We start from the raw sequence: 27,029 nt of genomic DNA, 5'->3' as shown, positions 1-27,029 counted from the left end.
CTCATGTTGCATTGCCTGAGACGCGCTCTCGTGGTTGCCTCCTGGTCATGGCTATGCAGACGGTCTCATCGGGTTTCTGTTTGGCGCACGCCGCGGGACTCAGGCTCCTTTCCTGCGCTTTGATGTTGCGTTTTAGCATAATGTAAAGTCTTTTTTTTCTGCTTATGCTTGCTAATCTCTCTGCATCAACCCATCGCCCATTCCGTATTTTAAAACTGTTTTGATGGTATTATCTGGCTATGTCAGCCAGTTTACGAAAAATTAGGTTACTTTGTAGGCATTAGTTGTAGGGTTTTATGGGATCCTGTCTTAACATAAATGAAATGTATAATTTCTTTCAAGATAATATCAGTTCTGTTTAAGTTATGAATTTATGTGCGCAAAATAAATAGGCTTTTCAAGCGCATTGTGAATTATTGATCACATTAATGGCGCAGTTGGTATCATAACGCATGTCAAAAGGTAAACCGAGATGATGTTAAACGCAAACATGGAGCATTTGGCGAGTGATGGCGGCTCAATTATTAATACCCAATTGAAAGGTTGCAGTCTTTACCAAGCCCTAAATTGCTTCTTCTATGCGGCCTGCTGGACAAGGTATAGCCTCAAGTAGTCATGTTTCCACACCTAAAAGCGTTATGTAGTAAGGCTGTTTCAGTATAAGCCAGTTTTAACGGCCAACATATCAGTTGCTTGGCAAATTCACTACAGAAGTTTGACCAAAAGACCTCGACAAACGAATGTTGGGATTCTTTCGTGAAGCCACTGTTAGGAAGAGGTATGCATTAGTTGCATGAGAACTTCTCGTGGTCGACGAAGGGGAAGGTGTAACTTTGACAGAATGAGGATATGCAGTCGCAGGAGCAGACTGCCTGTTTCGCCCCTCGCTCCCCCAACCCACACCCTGGCGACTGCTATTCTCTGGCACTCCGGTTGAAGCAAAAGTGGAAATGGGGATGGCAGAACCAAGAACCGCATCCTCAATTATTCATATAATGCCAGCAGCATAAAATGAGAATGTGAGCGATGTACAGGCAGACAGTGGGTTTTGAGCGGTGTATTAGTCTTCTCCCATCATCGTCACGAGCCAAGCCATTTCGGGATTCAACCATCTGCACCGCTCTTCTGTGTTGCACGCTCATCCAGCGAGATTCAGTTTCAGCGAAACATGAGGCTGTCCTTCTGAGGTGAAACTGGGGCGTCTCTCCCTGTCTCTCTGGATTATCTTATGTAGGTTGCAAACTCTCTTTGGGTTTAAAGTTTGCTGAGAGTAAAGATATAAATAATCGTAATAGCCAAATAATCAACCTTTTATTCCTTCCTATAAAAGTGGCATCAAGTATTTTATATACTGTATGTAAAAATATAAATGACCCAGAGGTTTGAAGGAAAGGGTTTCCCAATATGACTGCGCATTCTGTACTTCTTGTGTGTGTTTGAGGACTTTTGTTTCAGTCGATTATATTGTTCCAGCCCTGAGGAAATGTAAAACAATGCATTAAAATGCCTGAAGCACAGACTGAAGAGTTGTTTAGTGTACATGAATATGCAGCACTGCAAAATAAGAAATCCTTTCATTCTTCTATCAGAATTGCATTATTTTAGTAGCAGGCTCACTCCACAACAAATAATACAACAAAAAAGACTGCAACTGGTAGCGTCTATCTAAAACTCTTCAGAGCCTTCAAGTCTCATTCCAAAAAGCTAAATCATCCATTAGTGTCTTTCACTGCACACATCTCGGTCCAAGCCTGTATGCAGTATGTGTGGGGAATAAAGAGATGAAGCAATCTTTGAACCTAGGTTCCAGCTCGTGGCCACTAACTCTTTACAAACAAATAGATACTGCTGGAATCTCTATGCAGACTTGAGAAAGCTAAAGACAGCTCTGTGTGAATTACTCATATACACACACACCACACCACACCACACCCACACCCACACCCACACCCACACCCACACACCCACACACACCCACACCCACACCCACACCCACACACACACAGTATCGAGAGAGAGAGAGAGAGGAAGATAGAGAGATAGATAGAGTGTAGCAGTTCATTGTAGCAGCTAAAAAAACACACACAATGAGGTAGGTAAAAAGACAGAACACAGAATTACAAAAACATACATATACACAACTACTATACCAGATAAAATAAATAGAAAAAAATAGAATTTAACCTTAAGTTGAGACACTGCCATTCATTTGCAAATTAAATGTTATTATTAATGTGTAATTATGTAGAAATGTAATTGTTAATTATGAGGAAATGTAATGTACACACAGCAGGTGAAATGAATGTGCTTGGGTGTGCATGAAGACTAAGAAAGAATAGGGAAATTAGTTAGTAAATGAAAACCAACCAAATCATTTCAATATTCATTTTGTTGTGTGTTAAATTATCCAATATGATCAATGATTTATGATATCTTCAGACACACACTGTACATGGAGAGTCTCCAACCCATGACATTTTAATACAGATTGTGAGCCTATTATTATAGCAATTACAAACTATCCCCTGCTTTTTGGATACTGCTAAGTAAGTTATCTCCACAAGTTATATATACAAAATGCTGATAGTCTGACATACAAAGATACCTGTTGGCATATTTTCTTTACTCATCACCATATGGCAGCAGCCACAGGTCTACTGTGTTAAAGTGTCTGCTTAAGCCGTGCCACCCAATAATCATGGGGGGGGGGGGGGGGGGGGCAGTTATTACAGGTTGAAGATGCCACCTGCCCGCAGTAAGCCTGTGCACTCTAAAGAATGTTATTGTGCTCCTCATGCATAATTGAGCAGCTGCCTGTGTTCTCAGCATGTGTCCATGACAAATGATATGCAACCAGTCCAGATATTCACATTGGGAACAGCTCAGCATTTCAACAGCAGATGCACTTTGTGCGTGTGTTCACGGGGCCATTTCAAAATAAGGACACCTTCGTCTCTCCACATACAATCCTTAACTATATCCTGCCTCAGCAAAGTTTGGAGATGCTCAAGGGATGCTCTGGCTGAGCTGCTGCTGTTGCTCCAGCTCGAAGTGCATGTCTGCTCTGCTTTCACCTTTCGGAGTCCATCACATCAGGTGCATGTTTCTGTCAGCAGGGGGTGGGTATGGGGGTGTGTGACGCTAAGCCCTTTTGACAGCGTAGGGGGCCCGCGGAGGACGTCCAGACTGGCAGCAGGGAGCAGGATGCTGCATGTCGCTGACCACGTGGAGGTAGAGTGGAGGGCCCCCCGATGCCTTTTTTCTTTTTTGAGGGGCCTTTGGAGGAGACAGGGAAGCAGACGCGTCCGTGGAGACCTGCTTGAGCATCCAGCGGCAGCTTACTGCACACAGAAACCACCTCCAGCACCCCCATGCCCTCCGGAGCGCCCTGGGGCTAGAAGCCTTGAGTCACAAATAACAGAAAACAGAGGGCTGGGCCAGACAAGGAGGCAACAGACGTGGGGGTTGCCAAACAAATGGCGAGCACTCACAACGGGCTACAGTGTGTGTTGTCTGTATATGCACGTATATTTGTGTGTGTGTCAGGGATTTACTTGTGATTAAAGATTCCATATTTGTTAATAAATCCTGTGCAAAGAGAATCACTAATATATTATTAATCCTGAACATGAATTTTGTAATTATTTGCATTTATTTATTTAACTTTATAGGCATGAATGGAAATCTAGTGACTACAAAACGAGGGCGGCTCTGTCATGAAACCCCCTCCGCACCCTAAAATCAAACTATGCCCTTATTTATGTAATGAAATTATTAATGAATGTAATTAATTATTTAACTAAACTAAATTATTCATAAACTGAGAGAATAATTATAATTTAATCGTTAGAATTAGTCCGCGGGGAAATTAAGTAAAATGACAGATAAAGCGTACACAGGGGCAAGTGGTCTTTTCATAATTACAATATGGTTTGGCAGTCATTCATTTTTCCAAGCTTCACTGTTTCAGAAGCATTATATGGGGCCTTTTTGTTTGTTTAATTTGACCACTAAAAAACAACCTAAAAATGTTCCCTAAAAGTGTGCCCCTGTTGCCTTTGTGCTTACTCTAGGGAAGTTCGGGCTCCGGGCTCTGTAAAGCACCTTGAGACAATTGTATTGTTTTGGCCGTAAATAAATACAATTGTATTAAATTAAATATGGATTCGCTGTGTGTGCCACTGTGATTTTCTTTCGGTAACTGAACAGAATTGCTCATCAAGCCTTACTGCAACATTCATGAAAGTCTTACTAGTACAATTTAAAAAATATGGATATTCTGTCAGAGAAATCAATGTATAATGGAATGTATAACGTATATAAGCATTCGAGTGAATATTACAATGCAATGTCACTGAGCATGTATGACATTCTCAATAATAGACTGTATACTAATGCTACCATTGCCACGGTCACAACTACCAATACAGGATACTAAAAGTCGGGAGGACTGCATTGAGGAGCTCCTGTGCAGGTTTGGGAATGAGATGCATGTCTGTGGAGGTGGGCTGCATTGATGAGCTCCTGTGCAGGTTTGGGAATGAGATGCATGTCTGTGGAGGTGGGCTGCATTGAGGAGCTCCTGTGCAGGTTTGGGAATGAGATGCATGTCTGTGGAGGTGGGCTGCATTGAGGAGCTCCTGTGCAGGTTTGGGAATGAGATGCATGTCTGTGGAGGTGGGCTGCATTGATGAGCTCCTGTGCAGGTTTGGGAATGAGATGCATGTCTGTGGAGGTGGGCTGCATTGAGGAGCTCCTGTGCAGGTTTGGGAATGAGATGCATTTCTGTGGAGGTGTGCTGCACAGGCTTTTGTGGAGCACTGTCATGACTACTCAGCATTAAGTGGCACTGGAGAAAGGAAGATGGCACTTATTTTTCTAGGAGCTCAGAGACTGCAGAGAAAGCCTCTAGAGTGCCATTTACAGTCGTGGATCAAGAGAGCAGATCCTGGGGAGACTGCTGCTAAGGGCACAGGCTGAGGCGGGATGAACTTTGTCTCGGTCGCCGCAGCTAGGCAAGGGTGTCTTCTCTTCTCTTTTCGTATCTCTCTGATGTTCCCCAAAGAAGCATAAGAAGATACACGTACACAAAAAAAGTTGTTTCATTATTTCATTTTTTTCCATGTTTAGTCCATTTTGGATTCTACATTTGGACCTTTGATTTATATGCACATTGAAAGAAAACAAATGATTGTTTCATTTTGTTTGTACGTTCATTTATGAGTACTTTTACTGCTCTTTACAAATTATTTTTGTAATTTGGGGAAATACACTCTGCCAATGGCAAAGACCGGTTAACAGAAAAGAGGAGAAAACTGGCCTTGCTGCAAAAGTTAACAGTTTATAGGTGGGAAGTATTATGACCAGTTTGCATTACCAAAGTTTTTCCAAATCTAAAATTGTGCCTAATGGTATCACAACTCTCATATTTGAACTAGTGAGCATTATTTCCATTTTAGATACACACATGCCGTACCACTGGGGGGCGGTGTTGAGCAGAAAGTATACTGAGGTGATGAAGTAAAAGCCTTCACATCAACTTGGGGAATTAACTCAAGTATTAAAAGGTGAGGTCTTTGACCCTGGCAAAAGGTTGACATTTGAACCCAATACACCCCTCCTGAAGCACCGTTGGAGCACCAGCACCCCTGGTTGATGATTAGCTGGTATAGTGTATGGCTTGGTCCAAGCCACTTCACTTGTTTGCCATTTACACAGTCAGGACTGTGCATGAACAAAGGAGCTTTTTGAGAGCACACCCTGGACAGAAAAATGGAGGAATGGGACATTTTCGCTGAATTCGATGAAAAGTGTAATCATTTACCAAGTACAAAAACCTGTCGCAGTCTATCTGTGTCACGCCAGCGCCGAGCCCTGCTCCTGCCACGCACCCGCCTGATTCAACACACCTGCCCTCCCAATCCCCTGATTGTTTGATTACCTGCACCTATCACTCTCACATCCCTTTCACTCCTTGGGTTGGCCTCGTTGATACATCTCCGTAAAGCAACCAGGTCCTGACGTGGGAGACGTGAATGCAGTGCAGCTGGGACGGTGAACGAGACTGATGACATGAAATTCAGCCTACTGCTGAAGGCACGAGACACCGCTTTCAGATCAGGTGATGCTCAGGCCTACAGTTCATCCAGGGCTGACCTGAAGAGGGGCATCAAGCAGGCCAAGCACTGCCACAAGCTAAGGATCGAGGAGCACTTCAAGAACAACTCCGACCCCCGACACATTTGGCAAGGCATCCAGGCTATAACAGACTACAAACCTACCAACACCTCCCCCAAAACAGTGATGCCTCCTTCCCTGAGGAGCTTAACAGCTTTTATGCACGCTTCGACAGGGACAACCAGGAGGCTGCCATCAAGGCTGTGCTCACTTCAGACCACCAGCCCCTAACACTCTCCTCCACCGACGTGTGTGCTGCACTGAGCAGGATTAATGCACGTAAGGCTGCTGGCCCTGATGGCATCCCCGGACGCATGCTCAGGGCCTGTGCTGGGCAGCTAGCTGAGGTCTTGACTGACATATTCAACCTGTCACTGGCCTAAGCTACTGTCCCCACGTGCTTTAAAACCACCTCCATCGTGCCAGTGCCAAAACACATCACCGCAGTGAGCCTAAACGACTTCCGCCCAGTTGCACTCACTCCAACCATCATGAAGTGCTTCGAGAGGCTGGTCCTGGCTCACCTCAAAACCTGCTAACTACCCACACTGGACCCCTTCCAATTCGCCTACGGCAAGAATAGGAGTACGGAGGATGCCATCTCCACAGCATTACACTCCGCCCTTTCTCACCTGGACAATAACAACAGCTATGTGAGGATGCTGTTCATAGACTTCAGTTCAGCTTTCAACACTGTCATCCCCTCCAAACTAATCTCGAAACTCAGTCACCTGGGTATCAACACTTCCCTCTGTAACTGGATACTGGACTTCCTATCCAACAGACCCCAGTCTGTTAGGGTAGAGAACCACACCTCCTCAACCCTCATCCTGAACACCGGCGTGCCACAGGGCTGTGTGCTAAGTCCTCTCCTCTACTCCCTCTTCACCTACGACTGCACTCCTGTACATGGTTCTAATACCATTGTCAAGTTTGCAGACGATACAACGGTGATTGGCCTCATCAGTGACAACGATGAGTCGGCCTACAGAGAAGAGGTCCAGCACCTGGCGGTGTGGTGCGCTGACAACAACTTGACTCTCAACACCATGAAGACCAAAGAGCTAATTGTGGACTTCAGGAAGAAAGATGGCACACACACCCCCATCCACATCAACGGGACGGAGGTTGAGCGTGTCGCCAGCTTCAAGTTCCTGGGTGTCCACATCTCTGAGGACCTCTCTTGGACCCTTAACACCTCATCCCTAGTCAAGAAGGCACACCAGCGTCTCTTTTTCCTGAGGAGACTGAAGAAGGCCCATCTGTCTCCTCAGATTTTGGAGAATTTCTACCGCTGTACCATCGAGAGAATCCTTACAAACTGCATCTCAGTATGGTATGGCAGCTGCTCTGTTGCCGACCGAAAAAGACTGCAGAGGGTGGTGAAAACTGCCCAACGCATCACAGGTTCCTCACTCCCCACCATTGAGGCTGTCCAGAGCAAGAGATATCTGCGGAGGGTGTGCAGCATCGTCAAGGACAGCTCACACCCCAGCCACAGACTGTTTGCCCTCCTCCCCTCTGGGAGGTGCTACAGGGTCCTCCGTTCCCGGACCAGCAGGTTCAGGAACAGCTTCATCCCTGCAGCTGTCACCCTACTGAACTCTTCACCACACCGATAGCCACCACACCGATAGCCCCCACCTCCCCACACACCTCCCCCCATGACTGTACTTCCCCCCTCCACCCTGGCTTGACTGCCACACACCCTCCTCCAGCCACTGAACATTTGCACCAGAATGTCTTTTTTTTGCTACTGTATATCCCACTTATTACTGTACTAACTGTATTAATAGTACTTACACCATACAATACTTCTTAAACATTGTATTACTACTACCTCATTCACTTCATTTCATTTCACTTATTACCACCACTAATACTTACACCTGCACTTTTTATATACTTATCATATCTACACTTCTTACCCCAACTGCTGCTAGTCCCAATTCTGTTCATATTACATATCTATTTCTTACTGTACATATCTATTTACTTATTCACTTACTCCACTTTACATATGCACATACTCTGCACTTTTATTGCTATTTTGCACTTGGATGCTAAACTGCATTTCGTTGTCTCAGTACTTGTACTCTGTGCAATGACAATAAAGTTGAATCTAATCTAATCTAAAAAAGCTGGGAGAGTGAGTGAGTTGAAGGGGGCGTGGCCGGAGCGGAGTTCAGCACAGACGTAACAAGAAGGGACATTGCATGTGGAAGATGCATCAATATATGATGTAAGGGATAATGTATTGTCCGGAGGTCATTATCCAAAAATAAATCCCGACGGGGCGAACAACACCCCGACGCGCAGCGGAGGGGTGTTATTTCGTCCTGAAGGGATTTATTTTTGGATAATGACCGACGGACAATACATTATCCCGCTTATTATACGGTTACTTGCCAAAAACTATAGAAGACATTCCTCCAAAATACCTCTTTTTAATGATTTAGTTGCCGTTTCGTGATTTCCGCCAAGAAATAAATAGTTCTTCAAGCAAATAGAACTTTTAAGTTTCAGGTGTTGCGTAGCAACCCATTACTTACTGACTTCAAATTACAATGAGTCTGTTACGTTAAATGACCGGACTACTTGCGGAATGATATGAAAGATGTGAATTAGAAGCAAAAAAACCCGTTGCCAATGACAGCGGTCAATATCTTTTCGCAGCCGTGAATATCAGGAAATATTCACCGGCGAACGTTGGGATGGCCCATTCAAATCAACGGAACTTTTTGGAACATTCTGAAGAGCCGTATAATAAGTAAGGGATAATGTATTGTCCGGAGGTCATTATCCAAAAATAAATCCCGACGGGGCGAACAACACCCCGACGCGCAGCGGAGGGGTGTTATTTCGTCCTGAAGGGATTTATTTTTGGATAATGACCGACGGACAATACATTATCCCGCTTATTATACGGTTACTTGCCAAAAACTATAGAAGACATTCCTCCAAAATACCTCTTTTTAATGATTTAGTTGCCGTTTCGTGATTTCCGCCAAGAAATAAATAGTTCTTCAAGCAAATAGAACTTTTAAGTTTCAGGTGTTGCGTAGCAACCCATTACTTACTGACTTCAAATTACAATGAGTCTGTTACGTTAAATGACCGGACTACTTGCGGAATGATATGAAAGATGTGAATTAGAAGCAAAAAAAACCCGTTGCCAATGACAGCGGTCAATATCTTTTCGCAGCCGTGAATATCAGGAAATATTCACCGGCGAACGTTGGGATGGCCCATTCAAATCAACGGAACTTTTTGGAACATTCTGAAGAGCCGTATAATAAGTAAGGGATAATGTATTGTCCGGAGGTCATTATCCAAAAATAAATCCCGACGGGGCGAACAACACCCCGACGCGCAGCGGAGGGGTGTTATTTCGTCCTGAAGGGATTTATTTTTGGATAATGACCGACGGACAATACATTATCCCGCTTATTATACGGTTACTTGCCAAAAACTATAGAAGACATTCCTCCAAAATACCTCTTTTTAATGATTTAGTTGCCGTTTCGTGATTTCCGCCAAGAAATAAATAGTTCTTCAAGCAAATAGAACTTTTAAGTTTCAGGTGTTGCGTAGCAACCCATTACTTACTGACTTCAAATTACAATGAGTCTGTTACGTTAAATGACCGGACTACTTGCGGAATGATATGAAAGATGTGAATTAGAAGCAAAAAAACCCGTTGCCAATGACAGCGGTCAATATCTTTTCGCAGCCGTGAATATCAGGAAATATTCACCGGCGAACGTTGGGATGGCCCATTCAAATCAACGGAACTTTTTGGAACATTCTGAAGAGCCGTATAATAAGGAAAAATATTACAGCCATGGGGGAATTAGCTAAATAGATGTATTTTAAATTTGTATTTATACACCAGATTGTGTTCTTTATGGGAATTGATTTGTTTGATATATTTTAGTTAGGTATAAAACATTTATAAATAGCTTTATGTAACCCCTAAACTTGCATTGTAAATTGAAAATGGTGGCCGTGACTGTGAAATAATTCCCTCATGGCTGTAATATTTGGGATTTCTCCATCATATTGATACATCTCCCACAAGGGAAAAAAATGAGACGGATATAAAAAACAAAACTGCTAGAATTGAAATGGAATAATCCAGAAGGAAGTGAACAAAAAAAAAACATGGCCCAAGACTTCAATCAGTGTCATTAAATCACAAAAAAAACACTTAATTTCAAAAACATTTTAGATAAACTTTTATTGCTGTAAACAATTTAATCAGAAATATATAAATACAGACTTTCAGAAAGATCATCAAAATCCAAAAACTTTTCTTATAAATTAGAAGTACAAAAACACTTGCAAATTTAGTTTCACTGCTACAACTGGCATTAAATATAAACAAGGACTAGGGCCTGGTGGAGCAGCTACGAAACAGTTGTTGGGCACACTTTTTCACATCGTCCAGGAAATGTGTCAGTTTTTTCTCCTCAGCCGGATTCTGAAGCGTCATATTGTGACACTGTAAGACAAAGTTTACATTGGGCAACATGCCATTAGCCATTATGGATAACTTCAATTCAACACTACTGATACAGCATGCAGCAGTCATTGCACTGAAATCTTATTGAGAACTGTCTCCATCCAGCTTGAGAACTCTATCGCTGTGTCTCTATCCAGCCTGAGAACTCTATCGCTGCACTTACTGAGGAAGTTGGAAGATAAAATGAGTTGGGCTCCAGTAAATACTCAAAGTGGTTGCCATTAACATGAGCTACTATAGTGGCTATCAACACAAGCCATGGGTAGATCTATCACAACATCTCTATCCTGATTAACATGAGCTACTATAGTGGCTATCAACACAGGCCATGAGGAGATCTATCACAACATCTCTATCCTGATTAACATCAGCTACTATAGTGGCTATCAACACAGGCCATGGGGAGATCTATCACATCTCTATCCTGGGGCAACACACAAAATGGGAAGTGTGAGGAAATCGACTCTTACGTCATTTTGATGGCCAATGTAGACGTCCAAAGCCCTGATGGTTATGTCCACGTGTGTACCATTTAAAACTTTTTCGATTAGTTTTTTTTCCAGGATCACCTTAGCTTTGCATAAAGTTTCATTCTGTAAAAAGAATTCACCTTCATTAACAAGCCAACAAATAAGCAGTCAACAAATATTTTTAGCTGGCTGCAGCTATGCAGTGCCTTCCTTACCTTACAAACCACTTCATGCTGATGTTGCTCTTTAAGGTGTTCCACATACAGCAGCATGTCCACACCAGACTATAACGCCAACAACAACAAAAAAAGAAACAGAAGTGAGATTTAGTTTGAAGTGATGATATTAATACTGCACGACCACTTCAGCCAAAGTGCCATAGGTCCCTTACAGATAAAAAAAAAGATAAGGATCAATCTCACCTTCTTCCACTCCATCACACTATCAATGACTTGGCGCAGCTTCCTACATTCAGGTTCGCCAGAGGCGGGGGCTCCACTGGCAAACGCAACAATCAGGACGAGGAGCAAGGCTGTCAGCATCTTTTCAGCGATGGTTTGTAGATGAAGCTCCGTGGTGGTAATGGTGACTGTGTAGAGAGGTTGACTAGAAATGGTCCTATGTGCCGGTTTCCTTTTGCCAAGTGCACAGGTGTAGTCTTCTGCCTGGCCTCGGTCTCTGCTCTCTTTATATGCTGCCGAGAGCAGAGGATTCTGCTTGGTCAGCTCCGCTGCATCAGGCATCCTCTGAGCTCAGAGAGCATTAAGGACTATCTTGATTGAGATGTGGTTGATACAGTGCATCAGAGACAACCCCGAGAACCTGTGTTCTTTGAATACCGGATTAGAGCAACAAGAAAATGGCCAAGAAAACCACACTGCCTGAGTGTTATTTTGCTGCAGGGAGGTCTCGATTTTGACGATTAGACAGATACAAATAGGCCATGCTTAATGAAAAATACACAATTTTACATTAAACTGTAAAATGGCAATACATTGCAAGAAAACCTACTGACTCTTCATACCATCTGTGATTGATGTGATACTGCAATTATAGGCAGATAATCCCATGGTCAAAATGCATGTAAAATGGTCCCATTTGGAAGAGATTTTAAGGGGGAGGGAGAAGGAAGGGGGGGGGGGTTACAAACAAAAAATTATCCTATGTCATTTGCAGTTTTGGCTTTGATCATGGGAAGGTCTCTTATTAATGAAGTTTGTGACACTTCATTCACGTACACTTGATTCAGCCATATCAACAAGTCAATCATTGCAAGTCAAGTGAACAACAAGTGAACAAGCACAAAAAGCCCAGGACACCTGCAGTCTAGTTTTGCAGTCTTTTTAATGCAGGTAAGTATTGACAGAGGAGATATCACACTTTGTGATCTCTGAGCACTGCTCGACATTTTTCTTTATTCTGTAGAAATGCTGCATGTAGTTTGAACGGCCCAGCAGCTCCACAAAGTCTTCGTCGTGGGTGATGATAAGCATCTGGAAGTTGCGTTGCTTCTGGCGAATCTTTGTGATTCTATCGCAAAATGATTAAGGGGAGTGAATATGGGTAAAAAAAAAAAAAACAGAATCCAAGCTGTAGGTTAATGTATAACATGAGTAACTTTGTAACATAGTAGACGGCAAAAAACTAAATAACGAATGTTTTGGATTTAGGTAATGTCTGCCACTGTCATTATTTAAAATAACCTGATATAAAAAAATACTTTCCACGGTAGGATGCTTCCTCTAAAACATGAACAATTTATGTTTAGCTAGCCTGAAAAGCACTACTAACAATTCATTACATTCCTGAACTCACAATGTCTACATTAAAACACAAAAAAAAATAAAAGAGTTGTATGTCGACACAACTACTCACTATTGACAACTCCCATGATTCTACACACTGTACTCATATAGTGTGATACTCACTCTATAAGGGCATGAGCGAGAGACTCGATGTTCTCACGGTCCAGATTGGTGGTGGGTTCATCCAGGGCCAGGATGCCACAGTTAAGACAGAAGGTTTCTGCCAGAGCCAGCCGGATGATGAGTGAAGCCAGGACCTGGGGGTTTATGCATTTGTATTTATGTTTTTATGTATTTGTATGTCATATGTATTTATACGTCATATGTTTATGTACTTGTATAAATCTGAATTTATGTCAGATGTAATGATCCAAACGGCCCAAAGCACTGACACAAAACCTTGTATTGATGAGAGTCAGTGATTCTTTGATAAAGGTTAACAATGAAACTCACCAAACAAACAAACGTAACCAGCTTTATAAAAAAACCTTTTTAAAAGAAGCCTTATAAAAAACAGGGATTCTATGCCGAAGGTTGTTTGACATTATTTAACGACAACCTTAACGAACCTTGTGGATCTGAGAATGAGAAAGTGCATATGGAACATTCTAAACCAACACTAAGCAAAGGCAGAGCTAAAAAATATGGAAGAGTTTAGAACACAAGTGAGCTTCTGCATTTAGACATTTCGCTTGACTCTTAAACCATGTGCTAAGCTCAGTTGGGGTTTGCATACTGTTGCTTCAGGTACCTTCTGCCCAGCACTGCAGCGACCTCTCATGTCAAGCGCGGTATCTCCCTTCACCATCACCACGCGATACTTATAGATCCGTCTCTTTGACTTGGCAGACTCGCTCTCATCCATGTCTGAGCGGATCTCCACGTACTCGATGTCTGCGGGAGTAGAAGTGGGGTTTCAGAAGTTACTGGAAATGCTGACGGCAATCTAGCATACTTTAGCCCCAATGTTTCTGATGGTCTCTAATTTGTAATTGTATAAACGTTTTGAGTAGCATTTGAGTGGGGCTTAGATTATATGACATTACACAACATCACAAAATAAATGTCAACAGTAGCAAAGGGTGTATAGGTCTATACTACACATCCATACCGCACTAAAATTTGATAGCAAGAATATATAAATTACTCATGAATATATTACACATGAATCAAAGCATCTATGTTAAAATAAGTGGGGTTACCAGCTGTTGGGGAGGTATAAGAAATGCTGTGACGTAGAAGGGAAAGGCCTAACTTTTCATTTGGATACAATGTAGTGCATGCTTAATATTACCCTAAGCCTTTTACTTCATGTCTGTTAATGGGATGTGATGTGCGTGTTTGTTCCGCAGCAAAGAGGGATACCTTGTCCTCGGTAGGTGTTTCTCCACAGATCCCGGATGATCTTGTTTATCTCCTCCATCTTCTTGCTGTGGAACTTCATTATTGTTCTGTGAACCGAACAAACACAGTGACATTGGAAACGGGTCTGACAGCTGAAGTCGTACCAGAGTGAGGTCTGAGTCACTCCAGATGCAACAATGTCGGCTTTCAACTTATTCAGTCAAGCTATGTTTAATTTGGTTCATTTTCAATGTAGATGGTGGCATGGAGGTTGTGGCACTATTTCCTGTGCCCAAGGGGCAGAGAGATAATAGAAAATTGCTTGTTGGCACATATACAGTATACTTGTAAGTTGTATAATACTCATAGGCAAAATAACAAGAATAAGTGAATAGGAAGGGAAATGGCCATTGTTAAACTTCAGACCTTGGTCTGGGAGCTAGAGGCAAGTATCAAATAATGCAAGGGACATTTGATGCTCCAAGATATTCCGTGGGAGTCCAATACAAACACACAGAAAGGGTACTATAAAAGCCTGAAACAAGACAGAGAGGGAACTATAAAAACCAAAATCCCAAGTTCATTTCAATAGCCTAATTTGGCAGTGAAAGAACTGAAGCCGTGTCCTCAAATGACTCTCTATCCGCAGAATCACTGACTTTATCGTTAGTCAATGGGCCTGCAGCATTCTCTCAATTTCCTCCTGCATGGGGACTCTGCTGACTATCTGCCACACAGTGATGGCTCATCATGCGCCAGTCTGTCCATTTTCAGTTGTGCCTCTGATCTATAGGACCACATTTGAAACTCTTGACTTCAAACTTTAAGTTTGTCACTGCTGTGTTTTACTGATGTATATTTTACTTGTGAAAAATAGCATTCTCACATGCACACGTAGACAGGAGGATAAGGACATTCAGGGAGTAACAATGGTCAACTGTAGTTGGCAACATAGAGGTGGGACGAGTTTAAAAGTTCTCCACATTGCAAACCTAGAAAACAATGAGGAATATTTCCTACTTTCTCATTGTCAGAAGCTATGCATATGCATACAGCTATGCATATGCATACATATGCCTTGACCTAACCTGTTGAAAACTCTAGTCATAAAAGGGATCTGCCACCAATGATTCTAACACTGCTGATTTCCATGACTCTGCAAGTGGGTGTTTAGTCGTCATAATCTCCAACGCCCACAACTCTACCGATAATGATAGAAAGAGCCTCTGTGAAGGCAACAGGATGATGCTAATCTACCACGGCCCTGTTATGGTGCTGTGAGCAGTCACTTCCTTTGAAGATACTTCTTTTTAAATAGTCATCTACTTTTGATTTTCTCACAGTAGTAAAAGGTGCATTCCATGATTCTGGTGAAAGGTTATTGACATCTGAGCTCAACAGCCAATTAAACATCCCTCCCTTCCGTGCACCTGAAGCTACGTGTTGATGGTCTATAATAGTGTATAGCTCTGTCTGAGCCACTTTGAGTTATTCACTTAGAATAACAAAAAGTGTATTGGATTAGAATTAGGAATTTCATCTTTAACCCCTTGTAGTTATGTCCAAGGCAAGATGTTCCTATTAAAAAATCTCAAGCTTTGGTAAAACATAAAATGCCAATAATGTTAATAGCAATGTCATCAATGTCCATCCGATTATTTATTACATCCATCGTAGCCTCCATCTTAAAGTAACACTATGCAACAATTTGACCCTTTTTGAGGTATGGTTTTATAGGCAACTAGTTTTGGTACCATCCTCAAATGCATTTTGATAGCATATGTTAATGTGAAGGACCGATAAACACTTATGTCTTTCCCACTAGCCATCCAGGATATGCCCTACGTAGTTGGCTGGAACACCCTGCAAAAATGGTAGAAAAGCTTTCACAGCATGACATTTCCAGCTATACTGCCAAAAGACACCAGTTGGTGTGTTGGCAAGCTTCTATCAGGATCAACTGGGCTTTTGGTGGTGTTTGCAAGGTTTTTGCATGCTTTTAAGGTAGATAACTGGATAGTTTTGGAACTGAAATCCTTAATGCTGCTTTAAGTTTTGTTTATCCAACACAAGGGAGAAAGTATTTTGTTCTTATGCTACTGAAGTGTATTACACCTCTTTGATAAAGCAAATTGTGACATTTCTTACATGTGGTATAATGAAGAAATCCTGCAAAAATACACTCGACAGTTTACACCCTGCCATTTTTGTGGCTTTGTTAATGCTCCATTTTGCAAGTAGCCTATTTTGGCGCAGCCAGAACTCAGTCGCAGCATGAAGCGAGTGAAAGCTCCCATACCCATCCTGAACGCATTCTACCGGGGCACCATTGAAAGCATCCTGTCCAGCTGCATCACTGTGTGGGGCAGTAGCTGTACTGAACACAGCAGGAAAGCACTGCAACGCATAGTGAACACAGCTGGTAAGATCATTGGTGCCCCACTCCCACTCCCTTCCTTGCAAGACATATACACCACCCGCCTCACCCGGAAAGCTACCTCGATTGCGAGTGACACCAGCCACCCCGCAACACAGTCTGTTCAGCCTCCTAACCTCTGGAAGAAGTTATAGGAGCCTCCGTTGCCGCACCACCAGACTCAGAAATAGCTTCATACACCAAGCTGTCAGGAAGCTAAATTCTCTCCCCTCACTCCCCCCAGCCATATCCGTCAGTCTGACATGAGGCTGAAATCCCTCCCCCCCCCCGCTAAAATCACTCAGGACTCTGCAACAAAACTATCTCTTGCACTTTTATCACTTACGTTTACCATAACCACTTACTGTTATACTTGCACTGCTAATGTAACAAATACATCTTCTAGGATGTCTTTTTTGCTGCCATTACTAAATTGACTTTTTTGCACTACCATAACCTCACTTTAAAGAAAACTTATGCTGCTGTACGTGTATCTGTATGTTTATATCTATATGTATATCTATATGTAGGACATGTCTTATCTTATCTGTTGTTGTGTCTGTGCACTTTATATGTTTCACCGTGGGAGAGTGGGAAATGTTTTATCGATTCCTTTGTATGTCTTGACATGCAAAGTAATTGACAATAAAGCTACTTTGACTTTGACTTTGATTCAGTGGATTTCACAGCATGATATAGCATGTTAAGCACAACCTCTATTTGCTGACCAGGGTATATACAGCAATCCTTAAGTTAAATGTAATACCTTTTAATACCTTTTTTTACTACTTCCTGATTTTTTTTTTAAACCATCACGACACTGAGTTGCAAGTGTTAATCAGCGACCTTTCCAACGTTTACGCAGATTTTGCATTATATAACACTATACACAACAGAATAGATTTAGAGACTCACTGATGTTGTGAATAAAAATAAAAAAAACTACATAAAATGTGCAATGGAGAGATAGTTCCAGCACACTGACTGGCATTCACTGCATGAACTGTTGATGCATTACAAACTGGCATCCACTACATGAACTGGTGAACTGCAAAAATAAAATTTTAAGCTCCGAAATTCCTTTGTTGGAGTTCAGTGTTGGTGTGGCGCCCATAATCACCAGGAGGTCAGACGTAGTTGCTGGAGCCGTAGCGTTGGCTTGTACCGTGGCACTAGTTGTCGGTGGTGGTGCTGCAGCAGCACAGACAGTTGAGAGTGGTAGAATTAACTGCTCTCGCCGACCGCGCATTCCATTTTTATGTTTAGTGGATAGTGGACGAACTGACGCGAACTTTAGCAGATAGAATTTAAATCAGAATAGGACACTTGATAGTCTGAAAAAATAATACCTATTTTTTTTAAATAATACCTCTAAAACCACGTTTAACACTTTTAATGGCCTTTAATTTGGCAATTTTGATTTATCACCTTTTAATACTTTTTAAAACCCCGCGGACACCCTGGCTGACTGATCAGATGGGTTGCTTTCAGCTGCCCTAGTGTGGTTGGCTGATCACGGATCATGTCTGTAAATCAGGGAGTAGAAAGTGTGGTGCTCTGGAAGACAGGGGGGGAAGAGGCTGTCCAAACAGTAGCTGGTTTTTACACTATTTATTTCACTTTTAGTATTTTTTTTAGATGTTTCAGTCAATATCAGTCGTGGGTCTTAAAAATAAGGATTGCGTGTATAAGCCATCTTCCAAAGATTTATGTACAGTTTTGGGGGCTTTTTTGTGAACTGGATGACACTGTATTGCACTGTTGAACACTTTACAAATCTTTGACATGTTTTTGGAAATGCATTGGATGACTAGACCTACTGCATAGCAGTGTGTAATATGACTGCAGCAGAAAGTGATAAAATGAGCAAGAATTACGTCACTAAGGTAAATAACCTTGATCAGCAAATGTCAAAAATGCCTTAAAGGCCTTAAACTGTCATGAGCATTTTTTAACATACTGACCACATACATGCTGACACTAAACTTGGGAAAGTCTAATGGAAGAACCCTTTACTTAGTCATCTTAGTTAACTAACTGTATGAACTCACTCACTCACTCAGAGATTCTGAGAGGAAGTGTCTATCAGAGCTGACAAAACCCACTGATAAGACAAGCTTTGGTTTCCTACGTCCATATTTGGTCAAATTTTCAGAGACATCCTCATGACTTGGTTTACACACTTGTGATGCAATACTATGAGATGCAGAACCAAGAGCAGGTGTGATGCCTGGTAAAAACCTTAGTAAAATGCTAATAGCATACGTGGTCCTTTGGGAGAAGGGCAGCATGTCATCACTGACAGAACTACGAATTCTTCATTGTGTCAGAAACATCAACAGTAGAATATCAGGGTATCTGTGAGCTGAAGTTCAACAGAGGGTGGATCCTTTGGAAAGACAACAACTCTACACACTAGGTCAAGGCAGAGGAAATTTTGCGTTTTGAAATGGCCAAATCGAAGTCTGCACCCTCATCGAATAGAAATGCAATATAAGGCAATCACAATGACTTATGTGAAGGGGAATGAATCAAACTTCCTCCCGAATGCTGTGCGAGGCTGAAATGTTTGTTAATGTCAATCTCATCATTCTAAAAGGAGTTGACACCAGTTATTGGAAAGAGTGCTTCACATTTTTTTACACTAAGGTCATGTAATGATGGATCCTTTGGTCAATAAACCGTTTTTTGTCTCTTTTGTTCTCTTTATTAATTTTGTATTTGTTCACGGTCATAGTTTTGCAGATTTTCAGAAAGGTCTAAGGTCATAGGCTTTCTAGCCCAAATGTATATTCTACCTGTAGCTGCATTACCTGGACAAAACCATGGGTGCGCACATGTAAACAGAAATGTTGCACACAGCCACAGTTAGTCTTTTTTACAAACTAAACAGATTTACTTTGACTCACATACTTCAGACACGGTCACAGATATGAATCAAAGGTGAATGCTGATTATCAACGCCCTGGTGTTATGGACCATAATGCACCTAATGCAATTACCTTCAGTCTGTTAAACAAGTGAAACTGCTTGATCATTTGGATGATGTCTGATATCCAACTGTTGATACAGGCTTTTCTTCTGCATGTTTTTTTAGAGCTCAAAATCTATCTTTTGTAACATATATAAGGACCTCCTTGTGTCATGCTGTACAACCTGACAACTCACTTCTCTCTCCCTTATAGTACACAAACTGTGAAACTCGGCCCCCACCTCTCCTCCACCATCACGCTCATCACTGGCTCTCCAAAAGGCTATGTGCTGAGCCAACTACTATACTCCTTGTACACTCATGACTGTACTCCGACCCATCCCACCAACACCATCATCAAATTTGCTGATGACACCACCGTAATCACTCATCTCAGGAGACGACGAATCAGGGTACAGAGATGAAGTACAGAAACGGACAGTGTGGTGCTCAGACAGGTGCTCATATATCACTGAACACCACAAAACCACACCTTCAAGTTCCTAGGAGCCCACTTATCAGATGACCTCTCATGGTCTGCCAACACCTCAGAGATAGTCAAAAAGGCACAGCAGCGACTACTCTTCCTGAGAGTACTCAGGAAAAACAACCTAGATTGTAATCTGATGGTGGCCTACTTCATCTCGGTGTAGTTGCACTGCGGCAGACAAGAGAGCCCTCCAAAGGGTCATCAACACAGCACAAAAAATTCACTGGCTGCTCACTGCCCTCCCTGGAATTCATTGCCTGCCCTTGGGCAGACGGTACAGGTCCTCTAGAGCAAGGACTGCGCGTCTAAAGGACAGTTTTTAACCCGACGGCCATCAGAACATTAAATACAGACATGCACTAAACATGGAATTTCATCGTGCAATATTAACACACTAATCACTTTATTGACTGCAAGTCACATATGCCATCTCAGTCACCTTACACATGTGTATAAACAAAACTGTTACTGTATTTATTGTAAAGCACCTCAGGGAAGTACTGTTACTGTATTTATTGTTCCTCAGGGAAGTACTTTAATCTATACCACCTCACTTTGTTGAACTCTTAATATATATAAGCTATTTGTGCTGTTTTTAGCTAGTTGTACTATTGTTGTGTTATATGTTGTCCCTCGTCGCACCAACAGGAGCAGCACTCCAGATTTCGTTGTATGCGAATACAATGACAATAAAGGCTTTTCTATTCTATTCTATTCTAGTAGGACCAACATCAGCTGTGGCCATTGTTCTCCACCATTATGACCCCCCCCCCCCCCTTTTTGCTCAAAGTTTCTTCCTATTTAGCATTCGTAGAGACAAAAAGGTTCCAGGGGTTAAATCTGTACTCACTGATCTAGGGCCTTGTAGTAGATATCCAAGTCTTTGTTGATGAGCTCAGTTGTTCTCATGACGATCATCTTGTCCCTGAAGCGTTCCACGGCGTGCCGGTACTGGTCTTCACGGAGCTCCTTCTGGCAGCGGATGATCTCCTCCTTGAAGCCGTTCTGTCGTCCCAGTGTCACGCTACGTTTTCTCTTCAGCTCTTCCAGCTTGTCCTCCAGCTCTTTCCGTTGTCTGTCACAGAGCAAGGTCAAATGGAATGAGAAAACATGAAGCCCACTTCTTCATTTCATTTGAAGTCATTTCATTTAACTGATTCATATACCAATCGGTTTGTCTACCAATCATTTTCTTGTTTTCATTCTAAATATGTGGAGGACTGCCCCCATGAATAAAGGTGTAGGTACAGTTGGGACTCCACAGATTTACTGTGGGATTAAAAAACTGAACTTTTACAGTAAAAACGAATGGCTTTTACGCAACTGTGCTCAAATAGCTTCTTGTAAGTGTAGCCTGAGATCAGATTACCTGAACCACTTCCTGTCCTGGCCAACAAAAACTCTGGCATTCTATTGTCCTCTCTTACTCTCTTATCCCCTTAGTCCCTGACGACACTACATGCCGGCTCTCTCTGTGCACGGAGCCCTAACTCCCGCAAACAAACTTTTCACCAACGCAGGCTCCTGCCAGATTCCTCGTTAGCCAAGAACGCACAATTAACCGAGTATATACGTTTACGAGCTGAGCACAAGACATGGAACCCTGCTAGCTCACAATACAATTCATTGATGCTGTCCGTGTGAGGATGGTACCTATTGTCCCTACATATTTTACTGCGTGAGGACAAAGGCAATGTACCAGTTCTGTTTCATTTGTCCACCATCACCGTTTTGTTACCTTTATTATGGACAAACTGTGAGATTCCACTTAACAGTTCTCAAATCGAAACGGCTGCATTGAAATATGGTTGTGTTTGCGTTGCTTGATTGACAAATGCAAACTCACTCCTACACATACACACCTGCAGTAAGTCTAAATTGGAGATATTTTTCCCTGGACAGTTTATACTGAAGTCAACCAAAATCTACAGTTTTTTAGGTATTTCTTCTGAGGATTTAAGGGGTTGTCGAGAGACCGAGTGGGCCTTTCTTTTCAATAACAGTATACAGGAGGAACCACTTTTTGCCAACACATTTCTTCCTAAATGGTGGGTCTCACTGATATCCGCTACTAAATTATGGATCAGCACTTAAGAAGTATGCCACAAATTGAATAAGTACTGCATAGCATAATAAGTAGAGGATGTGTTCAGAGAGTGTTTTTCTGAACCTATGTAATACTTGTCTTGAATGTGCTACAAGTCATCTGATAAAAGTACAGTGTTTGCCACAGGTCTGAAATACACTTGGGGTGGTAGTATCTGCTGGCACTAAAATGGTCTACTAAGTGTGTGACCTTTAAGATTTTTTGAATAGAATAAAACCTGCTGCTGCTGCCGCCTCTCCCTCAGCATTCAAACTATTTGTACCAGCAGCTTCACTGCACGACTGGAGTTTGAACAGAGCCATCCATAGACATTTTGGAGGGCAGGTGCTCAAGCTAAATAAGAGCATCCCTCTCACTCTCACATTTATAAAATAATTATACCTGAATACTTTCAAGTAGACCTGTGAGTTTTATATATATATATATACACATAGCCTAGCAATGAAGATGTGGATCAAGCTAATCATTTCTTTGCCATGTTAGAGCATTCTATGATTGCATAGACTATAAATCATGTAGGCCTAATCCATATTTATTTGTTTAAGTTGCCAAACATGTTGTACTTGAACAGAAACTTAAAATACAGAGCCATTTTCTACAATTTTGTTACAGTTATTGAGGTTGAGAGCAGACACAGGTCTATCTCTGTAGGGAACCTTCCCATGTTCTCAGACACTTACGATAACTCAAGCTTGTCAGCCTGTCAATGGCAAAGACAAATGGTTTACTTTGATGCGGTTGCTTGTGTTACGACCCTGGCGGGTCTAGGCCCCGCCCCCATGATAGTTGCATGTCTGTTCTGTCTCTCTAAAGCAGGTGATTGGGAGCAGGTGTAGCAAGTGATGGGACACAGGTGTAGCAGTGATTGGATGGGCTACAAAAGCCCTAATCAGACTGCATTCGGGAGAGCGTTGGATTGGAGTTTTGGATTGGGTCGTTGGTGTTTGGATAGGAATTGGATTTGTGGATACTCGTTGGATTTTGGATTGTCGTCGTCGTCGTTTGCTTTATATTACCATTTAACTGACTTTACATTACATCTTTTGTTTCTCTCCACAACACTGACATTCACCACACGTTTTCCTATAATTAATAGATAAATATATACTTGTAACCCTTAATAAATAACTTATTATTATTATATCATAAATTCTGCGTGGCTTCCCCTTTATGTTTCGTGCCCGTGAGCTGGGTTCGTTACATGTGGGGGTTCGCCGAGATTGTTTTCGGAATCAGGTAAGGTAACTTTTCAGCCACTCATTGGGAAATAGTGGTGGTAAAGCTGCATTTCATTTTTTAGATCGGGATATTAGCCTTTGTTGCTGACGGGCACAAAACTGCCGGTGCAGCAGGAAGGGTATTGCAAATTGGGGGAGACACGCGGAAATTGTAAGTGTTAAACTTTTGTTGTTTTCGTTGGGTTGCCGTGGAGGAGGGAAGTCACTTTTGAAAGTGACGGCAGCTGTGGGCGCTCGTTGGGAGAGAGACGGGCTGTGCATACTGGTTCAATTGGGTACAGGTGTTTGTAACTGGGTGGTGAAAGTAGGTGAGTACCTACTGAGCAAACGCAAACCCCTGCACAGGTTAAGAGTGCTTACCGCTGTTTGTTGTTTTTGCCGTGCTTTTAAGAGTTTGTTGTTTTTCGTGGGTGTGTCGGACGCGCTGGAGTTGGTTAGCAGCTCAATTGCAGGTGGGCACACTGAAGACTAGATCTGGAAATAGCGAGGACTGTGTTTTGGAGTTAGATCGGGGCAGCTCTAGTCTGTTGGGCTTTGTGATTGGGTGGTTCATCACCTGCGCTTAATTGCTGGGTTGCACTGTCGCGTTTGGGCCTGGGTAATATAGCGGTGGAAATGGAGCAACTGGCAGAGTTTTTCGAGTCTCCAACAGAGGGGTATCTTGACGGGCTAACGAAAGCTCAACTTCGCATAGTGGCAGAGCATTACCATTTTAGCGAGTCATTGCCCAAGGATCTTAATAAACAGGAGTTAAAGGATAGTGTAAAACAGCAGTTGCTTGAGAGGTCGGTAATAGCTGGGAAGTCCGATCCTGTGAATCCGACTGCGGCGTCTACCCCAACGCGCGCAGATGCAGGTGCCCCTTCGCATGGAAGCGCTTTCAGTTTTGAACAGCAAATGGAGATTCTAAAAATGCAAGAGGCGGCGAGGGATAAAGATCAGGAGTTTGAAGTGGAAAAAATGAGACAAGATCGTGAATTGGAGTTCGAAAAACTGAAATTAGAGAGAGAGCGTATGAGGTTAATGGCAGAGGGTAAGATTGTGGGGACTGGAGCTGGAGACTCCTCTGGGTCATCGGGTAGGGCTGGCGCAGAGAATCTATCAAATATGATCAAGTTCTTGCCCAAGTTCAATGACTGAGATCCCGACATTTTCTTTTCTATTTTTGAAGGGATTGCTGAGGGGCGGGGTTGGAACGACTCAGACCGCACCCTGTTAATACAAACGGTTCTTTCTGGGAGAGCGCAAGATGCGTTTGTGGCCCTGTCTGTGACGGACCGGAAAAGTTACCACCGGGTTAAAGAAGCAGTATTAAGAGCGTATGAACAGGTTCCGGAGTTTTATAGACAGCGGTTTAGGAACTGGCAAAAAGATGACCAACAGACCTATTCTGAGGTTGCGAGAGATCTGGTTGGGTTTTTTGATCGCTGGTGTTCTTCCGTTAGTGTAAACACGTATGAGCGGTTGTGTGAGTTGATGGTACTGGAACAGTTTAAAAATATTGTCCCTGAACGGCTGGCTATCTTTTTAAATGAACATAAGGTTAAGACTGCCGGGGAGGCTGCAGTGCTTGCAGATGAGTATAACCTAACACACAAACCTAGTTATAATCGTGAGGAACGTCGGGAAACTCTGGGTAGCAGTTATCGCAATGGTCCATTTGGGACTAGACAAAGTCCTTCCTATCTCAGTGAGTCGGACACCGAAAAATGTAATTATTGCTTAAAACGCGGCCATTGGAAGAGAGAGTGCCCACTACTCCAGGGGGGAGATAAGAAAGGGCTAAACTCTCACAAATGGGATCCGGTAAAGGGGGCGGGATGTGCAGCCCCGGTGCGTAAATGGAACCGCACAGGAGAGGTGGTGCAGGTAAATGCCACTGTCCCTGCAGAAGGTTCAGGCTGTGAGGTGCCTGATCACTCTGGACAAGGGCAGTGCGTCTCTGAATCCGCTGATGGGCAGGTCGGGGAGGGTTATGCCCCATTCATAACTGATGGCTTTATTTCGTTTGTCGGCTGCTCTGAGAAGAAGCCTGTAAGAATTTTGCGAGACACGGGGGCTACAGAGACGTTTGTATCTGAATGTGTTTTACCGTTTTCTCTTCAATCCAGCACGGGAGAATGTGTACTTATTCGGGGCATGGGGATGCAAACCATGTCTGTTCCCCTGCATAAGATTGTGCTGAATTCTGATCTGGTCCAGGGGGAAGTGATTGTCGGGGTTCGGCCGGAGTTGCCTGTGCCAGGAGTGCATGTGATATTGGGTAACATCCTGGCTGGGGCACGTGTATGGCCAAGCGGGCCAGCACCACCAGTACTGTCAATAGAGCCCATAGAGGCTAATAAACAAGGCGACTGGGTTACAGAGGTTCCTAAGGTTTTCACTGCTGGGGTGACGGGGGCGAAGAGTCGTGCACAATCAGGGAGGGGTTCAAATAGGATATCAGAACTAAAGCGTGAAAAGAAATCAGGTCTAATAGGATGGTGTGTGTTTTTCCACTTCTTTGGAATACTTCTGTCCGGTGATAAAGCCTTCCGTGCCATAGGGAATGTATTATTTACTATACGATTATCATTGGTCATCGTAGTGAAATGCACCTTCAGATTCTTCTTTCAAGAACATAGAGGCAGAGCAACCAGGTTCTTCCTGGGGGCTGTATTTGGTGTATTGATGGGTTGGCCTATTGTTGGTGTGGACTTCAAGATCTTTGGCTTCATTTTGTTATACAGTGGTTTTACACCTCATGTGAAGGAAAGGGCCATTGTGCATGGACTAATGCGTGGTCGCACACTGGGGATGGGTTGTGCGGGGATGGGGCTTGCCTGCTGAACTAATTTCTCTCTTCTCCTGTCTCTTCCCCTGTCCCTCTTAGATTGCTTTTCCAGGGCCGGGAATTGCTGAGGGCCAATAGGGTGTGTGACTGGTGGGCGGGATGAATGTTGAGTGTGTGAGTAAATAGGGGATGGGGATTGTTTAGGTAAATGGGTTTTTTGGATAGTGCAGAATCCCACTTAGGTGGGCTTCTGTCTTAAGGGGGGGAATGTTACGACCCTGGCGGGTCTAGGCCCCGCCCCCATGATAGTTGCATGTCTGTTCTGTCTCTCTAAAGCAGGTGATTGGGAGCAGGTGTAGCAAGTGATGGGACACAGGTGTAGCAGTGATTGGATGGGCTACAAAAGCCCTAATCAGACTGCATTCGGGAGAGTGTTGGATTGGAGTTTTGGATTGGGTCGTTGGTGTTTGGATAGGAATTGGATTTGTGGATACTCGTTGGATTTTGGATTGTCGTCGTCGTCGTTTGCTTTATATTACCATTTAACTGACTTTACATTACATCTTTTGTTTCTCTCCACAACACTGACATTCACCACACGTTTTCCTATAATTAATAGATAAATATATACTTGTAACCCTTAATAAATAACTTATTATTATTATATCATAAATTCTGCGTGGCTTCCCCTTTATGTTTCGTGCCCGTGAGCT

At 42.8% G+C, this 27,029-nt stretch overlaps 2 protein-coding genes across 5 annotated transcripts in view; both read right to left on the bottom strand.

Moving 5' to 3' along the window:
• Window positions 1-10,391: 10,391 nt before the first annotated feature.
• LOC116221458 lies at window positions 10,392-12,262 on the bottom strand. Its single transcript, XM_031571774.2, has 4 exons — window positions 11,595-12,262; window positions 11,388-11,456; window positions 11,173-11,295; window positions 10,392-10,681 (listed from the first exon to the last, which is right to left on the bottom strand). Exons 1-4 carry the CDS (start codon window positions 11,913-11,915, stop codon window positions 10,568-10,570), a joined length of 627 nt encoding a protein of 208 aa, XP_031427634.1. The 5' UTR covers window positions 11,916-12,262; the 3' UTR covers window positions 10,392-10,567.
• Window positions 12,263-12,499: 237 nt separating this feature from the next.
• rad50 (RAD50 homolog, double strand break repair protein) overlaps window positions 12,500-27,029 on the bottom strand; it is a 36,857-nt gene continuing 22,327 nt past the window's right edge. For all 4 annotated transcript variants that reach the window (XM_031571758.2, XM_012837770.2, XM_031571759.2 and 1 more), the window contains 5 exons: window positions 21,049-21,273; window positions 14,343-14,428; window positions 13,729-13,871; window positions 13,101-13,234; window positions 12,500-12,702 (listed from right to left, as the gene is read on the bottom strand). In XM_031571758.2, the coding sequence (XP_031427618.1) occupies window positions 12,516-12,702; window positions 13,101-13,234; window positions 13,729-13,871; window positions 14,343-14,428; window positions 21,049-21,273 (775 nt within the window). In that variant the 3' untranslated portion in view covers window positions 12,500-12,515. The remainder of the gene's footprint in view (window positions 12,703-13,100; window positions 13,235-13,728; window positions 13,872-14,342; window positions 14,429-21,048; window positions 21,274-27,029) is intronic.

This window comes from Clupea harengus, chromosome 8, assembly GCF_900700415.2.
Source record: "Clupea harengus chromosome 8, Ch_v2.0.2, whole genome shotgun sequence".
NCBI lineage: Eukaryota > Metazoa > Chordata > Actinopteri > Clupeiformes > Clupeidae > Clupea > Clupea harengus.
This window is presented reverse-complemented; position numbering and strand designations above follow the sequence as displayed.